At 40.0% G+C, this 19,252-nt stretch overlaps 2 protein-coding genes across 2 annotated transcripts in view; one reads left to right on the forward strand and one right to left on the reverse strand.

Annotated features, from left to right (window-relative positions):
- The window catches only part of LOC148652107 (transmembrane protein 205), a 30,295-nt gene extending 21,037 nt beyond the window's left edge, over positions 1-9,258 (forward strand). Inside the window, exon 2 of the transcript XR_015925227.1 lies at positions 1,965-9,258. The gene's annotated coding sequence lies outside the window, so the exon portion shown is untranslated. The remainder of the gene's footprint in view (positions 1-1,964) is intronic.
- On the reverse strand, positions 510-16,576 carry ttc4 (tetratricopeptide repeat domain 4). Its single transcript, XM_088598708.1, has 10 exons — positions 16,309-16,576; positions 15,847-15,964; positions 13,690-13,851; positions 12,622-12,699; positions 12,253-12,377; positions 9,981-10,067; positions 9,397-9,608; positions 2,817-2,901; positions 1,882-1,964; positions 510-632 (listed from the first exon to the last, which is right to left on the reverse strand). Exons 1-10 carry the CDS (start codon positions 16,417-16,419, stop codon positions 530-532), a joined length of 1,164 nt encoding a protein of 387 aa, XP_088454834.1. The 5' UTR covers positions 16,420-16,576; the 3' UTR covers positions 510-529.
- Positions 16,577-19,252: the final 2,676 nt, after the last annotated feature.

Raw genomic sequence — 19,252 nt, forward strand, 5'->3', positions numbered from 1 at the left:
CTACAAAGTGTGGTTATCCATTGCAGGATGAGTCACAGTACAATTACCTTTAAAAAAAAATCATATAGTGCAGAGCTCATATAAGCAGTAGCACCACCCTCCAGGCACCTGCAGGTTTAGGCACATTACCTATTAACTATGCAAAATTAATGAAATATTGCAGATAACATAAATGGTACATTCTTTGTGGATATGTACTGTAGCATAAGACCATAATACCAAAATAGTCTTATATTTAAACAAGATTAAGCTGCTGTTATTAACTTGGTTTAAAAAAGGATTTGCAGTTAGGTTCAGTTGTGACAAAGTGTAAGAGGAGGCTTAATTGCCAAAAGGCTGCTCTGTTCAGGAACTCATGCAGTCAACAAACCTATAGTTACTGTATATCCAAATTTAAGGATAGAAAGTTAAGCTGTACAGGTGATTTGACAAGACGATGGACTGTTTCTTCTTTTTTTTTGTATTTTGCCAATCTGAGCATGGATATTTCAAGAATGACACCCAATCTGTTATTTCTTTTCATATTGGTTTATTTTAGCCAGTGCACATTTTTTCCTACAAAGAATTCTTTGCAAAACACGGATCCTTTCACCATAACAATGAACCTGGGAGTTCCAGCTTTCACAAAATACCTGTAACGACAAGTGTGTTAATCACGTCAGCAAAAACAAAAGCATTTTTCCAAGGCACTGTATTCCTTTCTAAATGTGAGATCTGTATGCGATTATCCTTAGCATGCAGAACAACATGCCAAGTTTAACATCTGACGCAAATCTAGACCCACTTGCATAAATAGTAATCTGACCAAAAGCACGTCCCTTATATACTAAACATCAAAAGAAACAGCACTTATTGCATTAAATTCTCAAAGCGCAGAATCAATTTAATTATCAAAATGTTCATAGTAGAAGGTGTCAGTTACAAATAATTAACCAAAATGATGCTAAAAACATAGCAAACAAAGTAAAACATTTACCTTTAGGTAAATGACAACTGAGTGTTTCGTTTTGTATACTGAGTATACAAATAAGACCAGGGTTGCATCCTGGAATATAAAGGTATAAAATAGCATGCAAGCAATTTTAAGATAACTAAATTTTCAATAAGAGTTCAGATTTATGTACAAAAGCATCAAGTGAATGCTGGTAAACCTACAAAATTGATTCACTCAATTGATGATGGGCGACTACTGGATTTTATGAGGCACCTTTAGTTCAGTCAATACATTACTGACACACTTCCACAAGAAAACCTAAAGGTGAACTGCAGTCACAATTTTTCAGACCAGTAATTAAGTATTTGTAAAAAATTCACTGACAGTATAGATACATTTTACGATTTTCAAATTAAGTACAAAATTGTGAACTTTGTAGAAATACCATAAGTTGCCACGTTTACAAACCCCTGGTCTCACCAAGTGCGAAAGCGAGATTCACACGAATTGTGACGTGATATGAGTGAATATGTACAGGTTGCGCAGCAGAGATTGCACCATGAAAATGTTCCAATGTGATCTGCAGAGTTAACAAGTAGTATTTGTCAGCAAAACTGTCTCAAAAGCGAGAGCAATATTTCTATTGGATTCTAAGATATGTATCAGAAGCCTGCTTGTTTACAATGCCAAAGTGCCACTTCACGACAGCAGACGTTTTGTTACATTTTTCTGAATTGCAGAATATGGTGCTGTGCATACCTGGAAGTTCTGTCTACTTTGTAATGGAAATTAGAGTAACTTTACAAGTTACTGCATACATTTTACTTTTATTGTGGATTGAAATGCACTCATCAATGCTGATTCTTACTCCAAAATATAAAAATAGTACTAGTAGATCCTGATTAAATTACTACTTAAACATCATCACTATTTAAGTTTAATTTCACCTGTCATGCTGTAGCACCTCCAAAAGAGTGTTTTCAAGGCTGATTTGGTAAAACTCTTCTTTTTCCTCATCTTCAAAATACAGCTGGCCGGGAGAGAAAGTGTCATTACAGGAGCAGGACTGGAAAAAGGCCATTCAGAAGCAGGAACAGGAAATAACTCATCATGGCACAAAGCAGAAAGCTACGATAGCTATTTCTGCACATGAAGCTGCTAACAGAGAGTCTGAGATCAAATCTCTAATACAATTTAAATAAGAATAAAATTAACATTTAATGTTAAAATTATAAGTGTGAAACATTGACCATTAAGTTTACAATTTGTTCTTATAAGTTCTCTTAAAGAATAGGTTTCTTGAACAACTTATGAAGTAATTTTAAATTTTTATATTTGGTAACTCCAGATATATAGAAAGCTACCCAAGATTAAGTTAAGCATGGCTATCATTTATTTTAAACAGACCAAGCACCAGACTTTTATTTCACAGGATACAAAATGACTGAATTTGACTTGTCTGTATTTGACTAGAAGAGATAACTGTTAAAAATACAGTCATTGTTTCAGATGTGTAGATCTCCCTGCACCTCCTGGAATTCAATCATACTTAGTCGCAGGATCTGCACACACAGTGCCACTCCCTAAACAGCACTGAACAGCACTGCAGGAGAATTCCACACAATACCCATGACAAGTGCAGCTCTGCCCTGCCCCTGCTTGATCACAATCGCTAATGGGACCAGATGCACACAGCACCACTCCCTGGGCAGCACAAGGCCAGGTCCTCTACTTTTGCAGAATCTGACACCAGCTAAATGGAAATAGGATTCCATCACTGCTGTAAACTGCACACTGCGCAGCCCTATTAAAAGGACACAAAAAACTACTTGTTTTTGCTTTTGCTGTGGAAAGATACATAGGCTGTGTTGAAACATCTCACTTGCAGATCATGTGGGTAATACTTCCTGTCAGTGTCCCACGGAGGAAGCTCTTCCACAAACATCACTGTCAGATGATCCACAAACCTCGGGAAGACCAAGAATCACACTATAACAAAACTTTCATCACACACTGACCACAAAATTTCTAAATGACATAAAACCCTACAACACTGACACTCTGCGATGCACAATCTGCATGTTTCTATAATGGGGAACTCAGCCAGGAGCACAGGGTATGGTATCAATGCAGACAGAGTAAACACTGTAAAAGAACAGCCTGGAAATTCTCAGGGAACTGAACATTTTCTTTGCGTGCAATTTTACATTTCATGGTCATAATTTCAAAAGATCAAAAAATATTAAAGGAATAAAAAAAATCGAATTTGCACCCAACTTCAATCTATTGCCGATTTTAATCGCATCCTTATGCACCCTGAAAAAAGACATAAGTTGCATCAGTTAATTGAAATCATTTTGACTCATTGTAAAACATATGGCAGTTGGGGGTCTATTCAATTTGCAATTTCAAAGAAAACGTGGAAGGGATTGTCAGTGAATATTAGTTAATAGTTCAGATGGGTAGCTATGTCAGAATGCATAGGCTGCAAAGGAACAAGTAATAGGTTTATTCCATGCTGAAAGAAGAAAACAACATTTCGGCCATGGAGCCTTCTTCAGGTGTGAGCAGATAATCTGTTTTTTGAGGGAGAAAATGGTAGAAAGCATTAGTTTCCTCGAAAATTGTTTTAGAAGTCTCTGAGTGTTACTCTGGGTGGTATCAGAGTCAAAAGAAAAGGTATTAAATTTCAGGCGAAATCCTTTAGGAATGATATTGTGCTGATGGCATCTGTAAAGGAATAGGTGGTTAGAAAACCTGGTCTTGGCACAGATCGCTGCAAAGAGACGGAATGCAGGTTAAGTGAGATAAGGGGGCAAGTGACCTAGGGAGGAAGAGAAGGAACGATGAAGAGATCTAGAAAAAGATTTAGAGGAAAGCATAGTGGGTCGCAGCAGGTGTAGGCTGTAGTAGTTCAGGTGGGTAGCTGGGTCAGCATGCGTAGACTGCAAAGGAACAAGTAATAGGTTTATTCCATGCTGAAAAGAGAAGAAAGAAAACACAACGTTTCGGCCGTGGAGTCTTCTTCAAGTGTGCACGGCCGAAACATTGTGTTTTCTTTCTTCTCTTTTCAGCATGGAATAAACCTATTACTTGAAAATTAGTTAATGCCGACTTCCGGTTAGGATGTGGACGGGAATGGCAGCATAATACGGATCACCGCCCAACAAGTTTGTAATAAAGCCTGAAAAAGTTTTTTCTACATTACGTTTAAAAAAATAATAACTATGGCTGAAGGGGCTGTCAGGACTTCAAGTACAAGTTATACCACCAGCGAAGAAGAAATCGAGCGACTGTTTAATTTGCAGAAGGCTTGCAAGACGGGGTGGCCCTGGGAAAGACCAGTCCTCGAAACAGCAATATAAGGAGAAACTACAGAGTTTCAGGCGGAGATCCCCCCCCCGCAAGATTAAAGAAAATGGATAGTAAGTTGTTAAAAGTCGGTCGGGATTTAATTTTTTTTTATATGTTTCCTGCGATGTTTAGGAGAATTTGTAAATGTCGGGATAGATATCTGGTGATTACGACTACAGTGACTTTTTATTTTTCTGGTTACCCTCTTTTTTCTTTTTATAATATAAGTTTGGATTTGCTATCGTGCCGCCTGCTTAAGGGCCCTCCTCCAGAGGAGAAGGATGATTTCCCTAACGGACTTTCTTTTTTTTTTTAAAGAGAAGCCCACACAGGGTTCGTTTGAAAAGAACCCCACAGTTGGAACAAAGTACTGTGAATGAGACGGAGATGGATACAGTTTTGTTTAAGATTGTTTGGTTAATGTTTTTGTTTACTGTGTTTTTTGTTTGTGATGCATTATTAGAAAAAAATGATGGGAAGAGGATGTTTAACAATATGAAACATATGTCTTATGGGAGAGAGTTTGAAAGTTCTACCATTTACATACAAAATGTCCAAGCAAGACCTTAAAATAGTTACATTTAATGTTAATCGAGTACTTAACCCTATTAAGAGAAGTAAGATTTTGTCTAAAATAAAGAAAGGGGCTTATATTTATTTTTTACAAGAAACACATTCGAGTGTATTGGAACATGAGAAATTAAGGAGAATAGGTTTCTCAAAAATCTATTTCTCCTCATATAAATCTGGCCATAGAAGAGGAGGGGCTATACTGATATCTCAAAAGGTTCAATTTCAGTTGCCTACAGAAGTTTAAGATAAGGAGGGGATATATATATTAGTACTGGGAAAAATGGAAGGGGAATTACTTAATGTATTTGCCCCACCTGGTAGTGGTTTTAATTTTTATAAAAAATGTTCGATTTGATGGTTAATGCACAAGGGATACTGATTTGTGGAGGTGATTGGAATGTGCGTCTTAACCCCAGGCTTGATTCTACAAATATATCTTCTCAGAGAGATAAGTCATTGCATAAAAAGATTAATGTACTGATGGGGGAAATGGGAATAATAGATCTTAGAGAGATTTCTATTCAAGTGGGCGGGATTACACTCACTACTCCTTTCTTCATTCAGTATATTCCAGGATTGATTATTTTTTATACACAAGAGAGACAGACATAGGATTCAACATTGCGATATTGGTAGAATTGATTTTTCAGACCACGCTCCTATGTCATTGTCCATACGATTAAGTATAATCGTGGAAATACAACATAGAAGATGAACTCCAGTCTTTTGAACGATCCACAATGTAAAGCACAGATAAAACAAGAAATAAAAATATTTTTGGAGAATGATAATTGGGAAGTGGGACCAGAGATGATATGGGACACATTAAAGGCAGTTATAAGGGGGGAAATTATTGCTCTGAGCAGTCATAAGAAGAAGGTAAAGCAATTACAATTATCTAATCTAAATATAAAGTTAAAAGAGTTGGAGAAAAAACATCAAGAAAACTTGATTCAAAAATCATGCAAGAAATAAAGAAGATAGGAAACAAAATAGATGTCTTAAATACACAGGAAATTGAAAAAACTATGTTTTTTTACTAGACAAAAATATTACAAGTCAGGGTCAAAATCACTAAAGCTGTTGGCAAGAAAATTAAAAAAACAACGGACCAAAAATACAATATATAAAATAAGGGACCAGAACTTTAATGGTGTATTATATAAATGGGAAGAAATCCAAAACACATTTACAAATTATTACAGAAAACTATATACACAACCCCATTCAGAAAGTGAAGAAAAGATGGATACTTTTTTGAATCTCTCAGTTTACCAACTCTTACGGAAGATCAAAATAATATATGAAAAGCAACGATAACACTGGAAGAATTGAATTCAGTGATCACGAGCCTCAGAGCTAATAAATCACTTGGAACTGATGGTTTTAATTCAGAATGGTATAAAACCTTCCAAGCAGAATTAATACCAAATCTTCTTTCTGCTTGTAACTCTGCATTAATTGATGGAAAAATGCCCCGATCATGGAGAGAGCCTATCATCTCAGTTATCTCTAAGGAGGGGAAAGATAGATTAGATTGTGGATCGTTCAGACCAATCTCAGTTCTTTATGTGGATTATACAATTTATACAGCAATACTGGCTAAAAGAATTGAAAAGATTCTCCCTCATTTGATACACTTTGATCAAACAGGGTTTATTCAAGATAGACAAACCCATGATAACATTTGACGGCACATTGCATATCATATTCAGCAATATAATTTAGAAGCTTCTTTGATGAGCCTAGAGGCTGAGAAAGCTTTTTACTCAGTTGGAAATACCTCTATAGGGTCTTAGGTAGGTTTGGTTTTTGTGAAAATATTATCAAAGGTATTCAAACTTTATATGATAGACCAACAGCACGAATTAAAATAAATGATTATTTATCTGATAGTATAACTTTAGAATGAGGGACTAGACAAGGCTGCCCTTTATCTCCATTGCTTTTTGCTCTATATATAGCCCAGTGGATACGACAGATAGCAAAATAAAAGAAAATGAGCACAAGATAGCACTGTACACAGATGATGTTTTGTTATATCTGGAGGAGCCCACTAGTTCACTTCTAGAAGTAATGAAACTCTTAGATAGCTTTGGCTTGCTGGCAGGCTATAAGTTAAATGTTCAAAAAACACAAATTCTAACTTTTAATTACAACCTTCCCTATTATTTAAAAAGCAAATACCACCTTAAGTGGGACCAAAGTTCAATTAGATATCTAGGAGTCTATTTACCAAAAGATATTTCTGTATAAGAAACAATTAATTATGGACCCCTTATAACTAAAATTAAAGCAGATATATTGAAATGGAACCTAATCCCATTTATGAGTTTCAGTTCTAGAATTGAATCTGTAAAAATGAATCTACTGCCTCGATTACTTTTCCTATTTCAAGCTCTCCCTGTAGAAGTCTCTGCAAAACAATTTTCGGAATGGGATAAGACGATTTCTAGGTTTATTTGGCAGGGGAGAAAACCTAGAATTAGATTCAAAACATTGCAACTTTCAAAAGATAAAGGGGGTATGGCTTTACCAAATTTGAAGGATTATTATGCATCTCAAATTAAACCTCTCATTAATTCTTGTAATCCAGAACATCAAGCCAGATGGAAAGATATTGAATTATCCCTTGTAAATAGCATTATTAGGTAATAGGAATTTAGACAAAATTACTGAAAAAATATTCAACCCATGGATAAAGTTTCAACTAAGGACATGGAATTTTACTCACAAAGGAGTATAATTTAGGTGGAGCAGTAAAGATACTCAGATGGTGTGCCTATGATACAGAGTTTGAACCAAATAAATTGAATAATAGATTTAAAATGTGGATCACAAAAGGAATAACTGCATTTTGTAATATAATGGATAAGAATCAGTTACAAAGTTATCAGTATTTGAAGCAGAAACACAATTTGGAGAATTCAGATTTTTATAGGTATCTTCAAATGCACCACTATTTTAATAAAGAGATTATAAGGGGAGATTTAGATATTGTTAATGATGGGGTAGTGAAAATAGTTACAGAATAGTTATCTAAAAGTTTTATGGAAAAGAAATCATATTCTACAGAGTATATAAAAGATAAATGGGTGAAAGAAAGTGAAGTTAGAATTTCGAATGAAGAGTGGCTTAAAATTTGTGAATTTCAATGGGTATGTACTAACTCACATTTATGGAGAGAGTTTTGCTGGAAAAACATTGTTCGATTTTTCATTACTCCAAGTCAGAAGGCGCACTATACTGAGAAAAACTCTAAATGTTGGAGACAGTGTGGAAACCAAGGTAATCATTGGCATATATTCTGGAACTGCCCTAAAATAAGGCTTTTCTGGAAGGAGTTGCATGTGACCCTGGAAACTATATTTGAAAGGAATGTACCCTTTACATTTGAGGTTTTATATTTTGGTAAACTGGATTTTAATTGGAGGGGAACTAACAAATATTTGTTTGGAATCCTTATATCAGCAGGGAAGAATGCTATAACAAGAAAGTGGCTTCTCCCAGATTTACCAACAATGAATGATTGGATTGAATTAATAAAGGAAATATATATAATGGAAAAAAAATAACATTTTCACTAAAATTACAAATGAAAAAATTTGTCAAATATTGGTCTAGATGCGTTCAGTACATTAAACCTTTCATATTTTATTGAGATACAAAATAACTGAAATTTATCTCCTCCCTTTTCATATTCATAAATGTATACATCTCCCTCCTTTTGAATGTATATAGTTTTGTTAAAAAGTGATATAATTGTAAATTACTAGGGGAACAAACCTGTGATGTAAGGCTGAATAATGGTGGTTTATATGTAAAATGGTTTTGTTCTCTAAAATAAAAAAAATAAAAAAAGAATTAGTTAATGCATTTTTTATCAAAATTATCATTCCACTGTTATCATCCAACACCTTGATCTATCCATTTCTCAGACTATTCAGGATGTTTCAGGTCTAGGCAGTGTTAAAGACTTGTCAGTTACATCTCAGATTTCAATAATTATAGACATTTAAATCTAAAGCTGTTTAGACTTATATCTCACTGTGATGAACACTAACTCCCAGGCATGCCACATGCAACCCAGAACCAGCAAATTACCAGATTATATGTGTGCGATGGGGTGGTATTTCACTATTTGGCTTGCAGAATGCCTCCCGGTTTCCTACTATGTACCAGTGGTTTATGTTTTTTTTATTTATTTTTTAGCTCCAAATTTTTAAACAAATTGATATTATGGAGGATGTTGTATGGATCAAAAGGACAGGGAAAAGATATGTGTGTCTAGTTTTGTGATCGTGATGCAACAAAATGTGACAAAATACAATGGGGATCAATATTTTCTACAACCACTATAGTAGTTGTACAGTAAAAACACCATGAGATGCAAATAAGCTTGAATCTGCTCTATATTAAGATAATGAAATCACAGCTATACAATCTCTATGTATGTGGCGAGTGTAGCAGGCAGGGCCTAAGATCCTCTGCTTCACAGCTGAATACAGCCCTGCAGCCAGGGCAGCAGTCCATACCTTGCTGACTCGCTGAAGGCAGAAATGAAGTCTGTCTGCCGGTACTCTGGGTAAAGGAAGAGCACTGGCCAGTGGAGACACTGCTGCTCATCTAGGAAGACCCTGGCTCCTGTGGCGTTCTCTGAACTGAGACCATCCAAGGAGAGTTCCTTCTCATCATCAGAGCTTAGTCCTGTAGACAGCTCAGGTGTCAGGAGTCTGATGTTGCGTTCCTGAAGCCAAAGAGATTTCATTTGTATTGAACTCAAGCTGAATGCTCCGAGAACATGTCACCTGAGTGCAAGAAACACTATAATATCTGAGTCTCTCTTCATTTGTATTGATGTATAAATTTAACTTTTATGCACAAACCACAGTAGCAATGCTTGGTTCTCTGGTTCATTTGGTTTCATCATTAGGATCCAGTTCACAAACCACTCTCTGATACTTCATTTGGAAAACTCAATTATGACATTACAAAATTCCCATCAGTCCCCAAAAAAATCCCATCTATGCGTTATACCTCACACAGTTATGTTGAAAATGGTCAGCTTCCCAGATGGCTGCTAGGGGAGTAGAACAAGGAGAAGGGAATGGTAGCTCACCCTGAGTGCACTTAGAAGAGCCTCTCTCTCACTGCGCTCCTTCTTCTCCTTTGCTCGAGCCTTCCTTGCATCTCGCTCAGCAGCTCTCTGAACAGCCAACACAACATAGGCAGGTCAGTACCCCACACACCCCTATTTCTGAAGCAGTAATTGATACCAGGTTGAAGAACCTGACCATCTGTTAACTGTCACACCTTTTCCTTATTATTAGTTATTATTGCACTTCTGTGAAGTAAAGCACATTACGCTTTGTAAAATATGACAGCCTTTTCTAATAAGTGCTAGCACTTACAATAGTTCTTTGCATCCCCAAGTGCTTTACATGCATGCTTTCCAAGTACTTGCCTCCTTCCTGATTTCCTCTATTATTGCACATTTTTTGACACTGAATGTTTTCAGGCCTTCAACTAAAATCTAATATTAGATAACCTGAGTGAACAAATAACACATTTTTTTAACTTATTTATTTAATGAACCCAGTTATCCAACACCAACTGGCACTGTGTGAAAAAGTAATTAAAGCGGTTAAATAAACCCATAAGAGTCAGCTGATTGAACACAGCCAGGCTTGATTACAGCCATCCCTGCTCAATATAAACCTCACTTACTGTATTTTAACCCTTACCACCAAAGTCAAGTTGCCAGCACAAAGATCCAACAAGCACATTATGCCACAACCAAAAGGAAACTCCTGAAGAGATCAGTAAAAAAGTTTGTTGATATGTATCAGTCTGGAAAGGGTTACAAAGCCATTTCTAATGCTTTGGGACTCCACAAACCACAGTGAGAGCCATCATCTCCAAATAGAGAACACTTGGAACAGTAGTGAATCTTCCCAGGAGTAGCTGGCCTGAACATCCCAAAACCTGCAGGCTTCTTTTACCTCAGCTAAGGTCAGTGTTGCTGACTCCACAATCAGAGAGACTGGCCAAAAATGGGCTTCACAGGAGAGTAGCAAGGTGGAAACCCCTGCTAACCAAGAAGAACATAAATGCTCATTTCTCATTTGCCAAGAAGCACCTGGATGATCCAAAGCCTTTTGGGAGAATGTTCCATGGAAAGATGACTTAAAAGTGGAACTTTCTGGATCCCATTATGTCTGGCGTATAGCAAATGCAGCATTCCATAGTAAGAATGCTTACCACATACCGCATGGTCAAACATGGTGGTGGTAGTGTGATGGTGTGGGGATGCTTTGTTGCCTCAGGATCTGGCCGACATGCCATATTTGAAGGAACCATGAATTTTGCTCTGTATCAGGAAATTCTTAAGGATAATGTCCGTTCATCCATCCGTGAGCTGAACCTGAAGCATAGTTGAGTCATGCAGCAAGACAATGATCCAAAACACAAAGGCAAGTCCACATCAGAATGGCTGAAAAGAAACAAAATTAAAGTTTTGGAGTGGCCTAGTCAAAGTTCAGACCTAAATCCAATAGAGATGCTGTGGCAGGACCTGAAACGAGCAGTTAACGCTCAAAAACCTACCAATGTTTCTGAATGGAAGTTGTTCTTCTAGGAAGAATGGGCTAAACAGCGATGTGAAAGACTGATATTGAATTATAGGAAGCTTGGTTCCAGTTATTGCAGCTAAAGGTGGCGCAGCCAGTTATTAAGTTATTAAAATCAATTACTTTTTCACACAGAGGATATGTGTGTTGGATAACTTTGTTTAATAAATGAAATAATAACAAAAAGTGTTATTTGTTCACTCAGGTTCCCTTTATCTAATATTAGATTTTGTCTAAAGATCTGAAAGAGGGGCAAATCCTTTTTCAAGGCACTGTATAGTAGGAGGGGATCCACTTCATCCTCCACTCAAATGCAGACCCACCTACATGCAACAGCTCCACTTATAGAGAAGATCAGGTAGGAAAATAAGTCATTAAGTGAATTAAGTGAAATTTAAGGAGGGTCAGAGTGACACTTAGCCAATCCCAGTGATCAACGCCCCTACCCTATAAAAATATTAATGGGAGTATCTACCATGGTGCACTGATGTCCTAATAGAAAATTACAAACAGAATGCCGATCTAAGCACATTTTTTGTGATACAATTTCCTGACATTAAATGCCCTCACTCCTGAGTCTAGACTGGTCACTATGGTGACAGAATGGAAGCGCACGGATTCCAGTCTGTTTTTCATAACACGGAAGAGAGAAAAGAGTACAGGGTAGAAGGATATAGATGGCATTTGAGAGATACATCTATCATGTGTATATGTGGTGCAGTGAAGATGTGGAGTACAGCTCTTCAGACACATCTGGCTCACTCTCAGCTGGTCAGCTTTCACTCGAAGCTCCTGCAACGTCCTGTCTTGAGGATCCACCTTCAGCCCCTCTTCGCACCACTGTAGGGCCTCACCATAGCTCCGCAGTTCCAGAAGACACTGCGCCCCTGAAGGGGAGAGAGGGACAGAATAACAGGTAAGAAGGGATGTTTCAGTGGAACATGAAATTAATTTTACACCACTACGGCAATAAAAAGCTGCAACTTTAAGTTCAGGAAACTCTGGCATACAATGATGTAAATTACCTTTACTTCTGTACAGATTTATAAATACCAAGTTTATAAATTTTACCATTTTCCAAGTTTATGTATATCTTAAGTACAGGGAATGAATATGGGTGTCTACAGTCACCTCTCATTAAGGCTTTGAGGTGGTCTGGCTTCAGTTTCCTGACTATCTGAACATCAAGTAGGGCTGAGCGTATATTACCTGAAATACAGAAAAGAAAAGAGTAAAAAAAACATGCAAAAAACAAGGATGAGCACAGGAAATGCTAGAGAGTCATGGGGCTCTCAGGCCTGAGCAGTTTAAAAATGACTGCCCAGAAATTAATTCCTAAGCACAGAATTACATATGGCTCAATGGACTCCTGGATACGAAATGCCATACAAATAATTCATTTTTATTAGGTTAGTACTCAGTACATTTTAATATGAATTTATAAAAATAATCAGTTGAAATATACATGTTCTGAAGCATATTAATAAATAATAATCAAATATTTTAAACTTTATTGTTTCAGTTTACTGGTATGAGACCTAAGACAAAATGTCTTGCAAGACAAATGAGTACAGCTCCACTTTTACCAGAATAGGGGCATGATCAAAGTTTATTTTGGTTTTGTTTCATTGTTAGGTTTAGTTCATTTAAATTTTAATGTGCATTATGTCTTACATGGAAAATACAAATCAGAAAACCACTTGACAACTTTCTAAATGTAGCAAATCCTTTACTCAGTGACTGCACTTGGTTTTAGCAGAGAATCATACATCTTTGAAAAACCAGTGTTTCTGAAAAAGCACCACAAGCTTTCTTTACTCACTCAATGTGATCCGCAAGGCATATCTGTCACCCCTCTCTATCGGACTCTTGATTATTACATCACAATCTTATACACTGATAAGCATCAGTCCAACAGAAGCAAAAAAAAGAGAAAATACTTAACACATGCATCTTATCAGTGTATGATCAATATTTTGTGTAGTAGTTTAGCAAATATCCATCCAACTCTAGAGGGGAATTAAAATATCACTTATAGTTTCAAATTATATAAGATAATATGCCAGCCTCATATGTATGTATGTAAGAGAACACAGGAGTTTAATCCAATAAACGTTTTGCCATACAAAAACTGTGATACTGCAGACAACACTAGTGCTTTGCCCAGGTCTTTGAAGTTATCAAGGTTGGCTAGAGAACCTAAGTGGAAGTGTGAGGCTGCTCTGTTGGTGTAGAGGATGGCGTTCAGCTCTGTGTCGCTGCATTTCTTCTTCAGGCCCTCTGTGTAAGACACAATGGCTTTCTTGTACTTCCTCTCCTTAAAGTACTCATTCCCCTCCTCCTTGTAGGTCTTGGCTTGCTCTGAAGAAAAACAAATATTACAGATTTTAATTATTTAAATAAAAAACTCCTTCATTTGAGCAATCAAAGGTGCATGCCCTGAACATATGCATGATATAGTAACACAAGAGCTGTCAGTAATATAGGACCTAAAGTATCTAAAATGAATTGTCTCAAACTAAATAACTATTGATCCAAAACAATACAAATCACATGAATTCACAAAATCATCAGTCCAACAGAAGCAGAAAACCAGAAAACACTTAACACATGCATCTTTATGTGTATGATCAATGTTTTGTGTAGTAGTTTAGCAAATATCCATCCGATTCTGGAGGGGAACTGTAAGGTATCACTTACAGTTTCAGATTATATAAGATAATATGCCATCCTCATATAAATGTAAGAGAACACAGGAGTTTAATAATGTCTCTTCCAATAAAAGTTTTGCCATACAAAAACTGTGATACTGCAGACATCACACTAGCACTTTGCCCAGGTCTCTGAAGTTATCAAGGTTGGCTAGGAACCCAAGTGGAAGTGTGAGGCTGCTCCGTTGGTGTAGAGGATGGTGTTGTTCTGTGTCGCAGCATTTCTTCTTCAGGCCCTCGGTGTAAGACACAATGGCTTTCTTGTACTTCCTCTCCTTAAAGTACTCATCCCCCTCCTCCTTGTAGGTCTTGGCTTGCATTCTGGCTACACATTCTGCCTTTATCAAAAGCAATCTGCCTCAATATAAAAGCCCTTTCTTCTAAAAGCACCTTGTGGAAATATGGACAAAGAAGATGCCTTTTGGGGTAGAAATCTGGTCCACTGATTTCTGATATGCAACTCAAAACTGGCAACCCAGTGAAGCTAAGCAACTGTGAGCATGGCTAGTACCTGGATGGAAGACTTTTGGGTAAGCTAAAATTGCTGCTGGAAAAGGTGTTAGCGAGACCAGTAGAGAGCGTACATCCCACAGTCTGTGTGGTTCCTAATGTCCCTGCATAGTGATGGAGACACTATACTGTAAAAAGGCATTGTACTTCAGTCGAGACATAAAACTCATAAAACTGTCCTGACTCTCCCTGGTCTTTTTCTTGAAAAGAGTAGGGGATGTGGGGGTGGAGATCTGGGGGCCTTTTACATGTATATTTGAAGTAAACTTTAAAGTTTGTAACTTTGTAAGTCTGTGACAGGCAAGCCTAAGCAGTAAGCAGTTACCACAACAACCAGTAAAAAATCAGAGAGGATGAAATACATGGAAAATTCAAATAATAACAGTCACCAAAATGTAAAGTAAAATAGAGATTAACTGAACCCTAGGACTAGGAAAAGGGGGCATTATTTTAAACGGACCTGTAAAACGTGGAGCAAACTAACTTATGCTGCCTTACTGCCAATTTAAGGCTTAATAATCATCTAAACAAAAGCCTTTACTGGCCTCCTCTGTGGCCTCCTAGGTTCACTGTCAGAAAGCACTTATGTCAATGGACTCCTGCTGAGTGACAGACATCTGCCACTGAACAGTATCTGTGCTTTATCACTGTAAATCCCAGTCTGGTCCTGGACTCTGTTTTGGTTTGGGCTTATCGACTTCAGTTCTCAATTTTTAAATTTACCCCCAGCCCTAAAAAGGTGAAATGGGATATGCAATTGGTATCTAACTCTGTACCAATTTCAGTTTCAGAACTCATTTTGGTGTGCTGCTTGAAAAGTAACTGACTGGATCTTAGAAGAAGGATAAAACAGTGTATTTTCCCATCCATGTCTGTTCATCCTTAACTGATGAACTAGTAAGAACTGTTCAATCAGAAATAATATCAAACAAATAAAGGAGAGTGCTAAAGTTGTTGGAAACAGAAACCTTGAAGGAAGGTTTCAGGGTATTTTGACACTCAGGACTGACTTAAGTTAAAAAATTATAAAAAATATATAGCTCAATTAACTGAAAATTTAGAGCTCAGCTAAAGTGAAAACCAGGAGCTTTCTCCCAGGACTGGGGTTGGGAAACACAGCGCTAGTAAAACACACCTTCGAGAGGTCTGTCATCATCATATATAATGGACTGCAGGCAGGCTAGTTCTGGATTCTTCAGAGGGTCTATCTCTTGGGGGGCTTTCTTCATGAACATGGGAATTCTGTCAAACTCCTACAAAAAAAAAATCAAGGAAAACTTGTTTTACAGGAATAATCCCTTTAAGACAAACCAACATCTCATTCTCAAAAATGGTGACCCACATGGTCTGAAAAGAGCTCAATTTTATTTATATAAAAAGACACGTTTTGCTTGGACAATAAAAATCTGTCTACGACATATATACATACAGTACATTTTGAGCACCTACAGAGTAATATTCTTTTGACTACTTTCAATGTCCCCACATGATTTTACTCTAATATGGGAATCTCGATGAGCAAACAACGAAGCACACTCAAGTGAGTGCATGCATCTTAAACACAAACACTATTCGTTTCAATGACAGACTCGCTCACCTCCTCCCAATTATTTTCATTTAAAGCGCCCTTGTATTTCTGTTTGGCGAATTTGTCCATGAACTCGTCCATTCCGTCATCGCTTTCATCCCCTTGCGTTTGCAACGCCATTACGTTCAGATTCTGAAGCCTTAAGTTCCTTGTTTATAGATACAAAGCGAGTGAGAAGACTTATAATAGCACAATCTTCTTTTTCACACACATACACGATCTTTCTAACATGAACTACTACCAGCACAAAGTACTTCCGGTGGTCCAAGCATAAAATCTCTCCCCTACTCACATTTCATACCCAGATATAGGGTTCCGAGGGAAGTTCGTCGTTTTCTCACTGAAACATAGGTGGAAACATAGATGGAACGTTCAATAGAATTTGATAGATTCTTTTTTAATAAATAATCACAACAGAATTAGATTATTCACCCACAAAGTGAATACCTATTGGGCTCTTTTAGTACAGTATTTTATAAGTGATATTATTAATATTGTAGTATTTTCGGGTTCGACGAGGACGCACACAGTGACTCGGACACTCGTTGAGTGAAAAACGGTGCTTTATTAAAGCGCGCCAGCTGAGAGAGAGAAAGGGTGAGAGACAGAACGAGCGAGCGCCCGAGAGAAAGAGCAACACACTGGGGTCTATTCGGGTAGTTACACAGGGATAGGGTGGCAATTGAGTGCAAGTATAACAGGGGTGCGAAACCAGGGAACTATTTCCAAGAGTCCAGGTGATCTCACCAGACCGTACGCCCATTTTGCAGTGGGTCAGCTGCACTGGTCAGTGGCTTTCCTAGTCCTTGACCACTACTACTCCCATCCTGCCCCTCGCCACGTACCCCAGCCAGGTGCTCTTCAGCAGCAGCGCCATGCGAATGTGCTACACTGCCCCCACCTGAGTCGTCTGGCGTCCCACCGATGTCGAATAGCCCGCCTACGTCCAGCACACAATCCTGCAGCTTCTGCGGCACCCAGCGAGTGCACTGACTGCATCGAGGTGGAGTCTGGCAGTCTGCCACCTCAGCCCCCCCCCCCCGGCCCGGTGAAATCTGGACCTGGCTGCTCTCCGGGCTCCTCTGCACCCTCCTGTTCAAGCACCCCCTTGCGAGCCCTGAAGGGAGCCAGGCAGTCTCGATGCAGGACCACCACCCTCCCTCACTTCCCGAACCGGACACAGTAGCAGACCTCCCCCACGACCTCCAGGACCTCCATGGGTCCCTCCCAGGCCAGAGCCAGCTTCGGGCTGAGGCCCTAGCAGCACCGCGGGTTGTAGACCCAGACGAGGTCCCCCGATCTAAAATGGGTCACCCTACAGCGCAGATTGTAGTACCGCTTCTGCCCGTACCCCTGCCTGAGTCAGGCGGCTTCAGGTGAAGCTGTGTATTCACAGCATCTGTTGCTGCAGGTCCCACTCGTAATCCGGCCTGGCTGGCTGTGCCAGCACTCCTCCCGGCAGCAAACCGAATGCCAAATCCACCAGGGTGCGCAGTCCAGTGGACTCCTGCACAGTGGTCCGGTACACCCAGAGGATGAGGGGTAAGTGTCAGTCCCAATCACGCTGGTGCCGCGAGACCAGTGTGGCCAGTTGAGTGGAGAGTGTCCAGTTAAAACGCTCCACCAACCCGTCGCTCTGGGGATGCAGCGGGGTGGTCCGCGTTTTATTAATCCCCAGGCACCCCCAGCCTGACAAACATTCCCTCCAGCAAGGCGTCAGCTACGGTAGACATGCTGTGATCGAGAGGGCATAAGCCCCGGCCAACTTCGTAAAGTAGTACACTGCCACCAGGATGTAGCAACTACCCCCCTCGGTGCGCGGAAACGGGCCCAGCACGTCCACTCCAACCCACTCCATGGGCGCCCCCAACTGATGTTGTTAGAGGGGCGCCGGTGAGCGCCTGGGAGGACCCTTCTGGGCCATGCAGACCACGCACGTCTGGCAGAACTGCTCCACATCCTGGTGATAGAACCAAAGTGCCCCACGCCTGGCTGGCCATGCACTACTTGGAGAACAGCCCCGCGGAGCGACCGCAGTACCCCCAGCTGCCACCTGACCTCACTGCTGGAGGGTACCCACCACCGCCGGCGCAGCACCCCGTCCCTCACCTCCAAGGTCTCCCACAGGCCTTCACAGACTTGTAGTGAGGGACGAGCTCCTCCCGGGCGGGCCGGGTCCCCCCTGCTTTCCAGCGGAGCACCGGCCCAATGTCAGGGTCTGCCTCCTGCTGCTGCGCCAGGTCTCCCAGGCCCACACCAAATGGCCCACTAAAGAACATGGTCCCGGCGATCGCTTCCCCCTCGCTGCAGGCGGCCTCCTTACACTGCTCCCACCGGGCGCAATAGCAGCAGTACGCTGCCTCGCACTGTCTCCACGAGAGACCACTCTGCGGTGGTGCATGACCATGAAGTCGTACTCCTCCAGGATCTCAATCCACCTCGACATTTGCCCCTCCGTCTCTTTGAAATTGAGCAGCCAGGTGAGGGATGCATGGTCCGTCCGCAGTTTAAATCAGATCACAAAAAGATAGGACTTGAAGTGGCGGACCGCCAAGACTACAGCCAGCAACTCCCTCCGGGTGACGCAATAATTTCTCTCAGCCTAATTGAGTACCCGGCTAAAGTATGCGACGACCCTCTCCCCCTCTAGCCCCTCCTGTGCTAGCACTGTGCCCACCCCCTTATCACTGGCATCTGTATCTAGCACAGCTTTGGATCCTGCAGGCCCCGGAAGGCCGCCTCACAGTCCGCGTCCCATAAAAAACGCTGCCCTTTCTCCGTGAGGCAGTGCAGCGCAGCAGCGAGGCTGGCAAATCTCCGGTAATAAGACGCCAACCCCTAGAAACTGTGGAGCTCTGACACGGTGCGGGGCACCGGCCAGTTGCGCACGGCGGTGACCTTCCCCGGGTCTGTGGCCAACCCTCGCGGCCTGACCACATGCCCCAGGCAAAGT

The sequence above is a fragment of the Lepisosteus platostomus genome, chromosome 11, assembly GCF_059453375.1.
Source record: "Lepisosteus platostomus isolate fLepPlt1 chromosome 11, fLepPlt1.hap1, whole genome shotgun sequence".
NCBI lineage: Eukaryota > Metazoa > Chordata > Actinopteri > Semionotiformes > Lepisosteidae > Lepisosteus > Lepisosteus platostomus.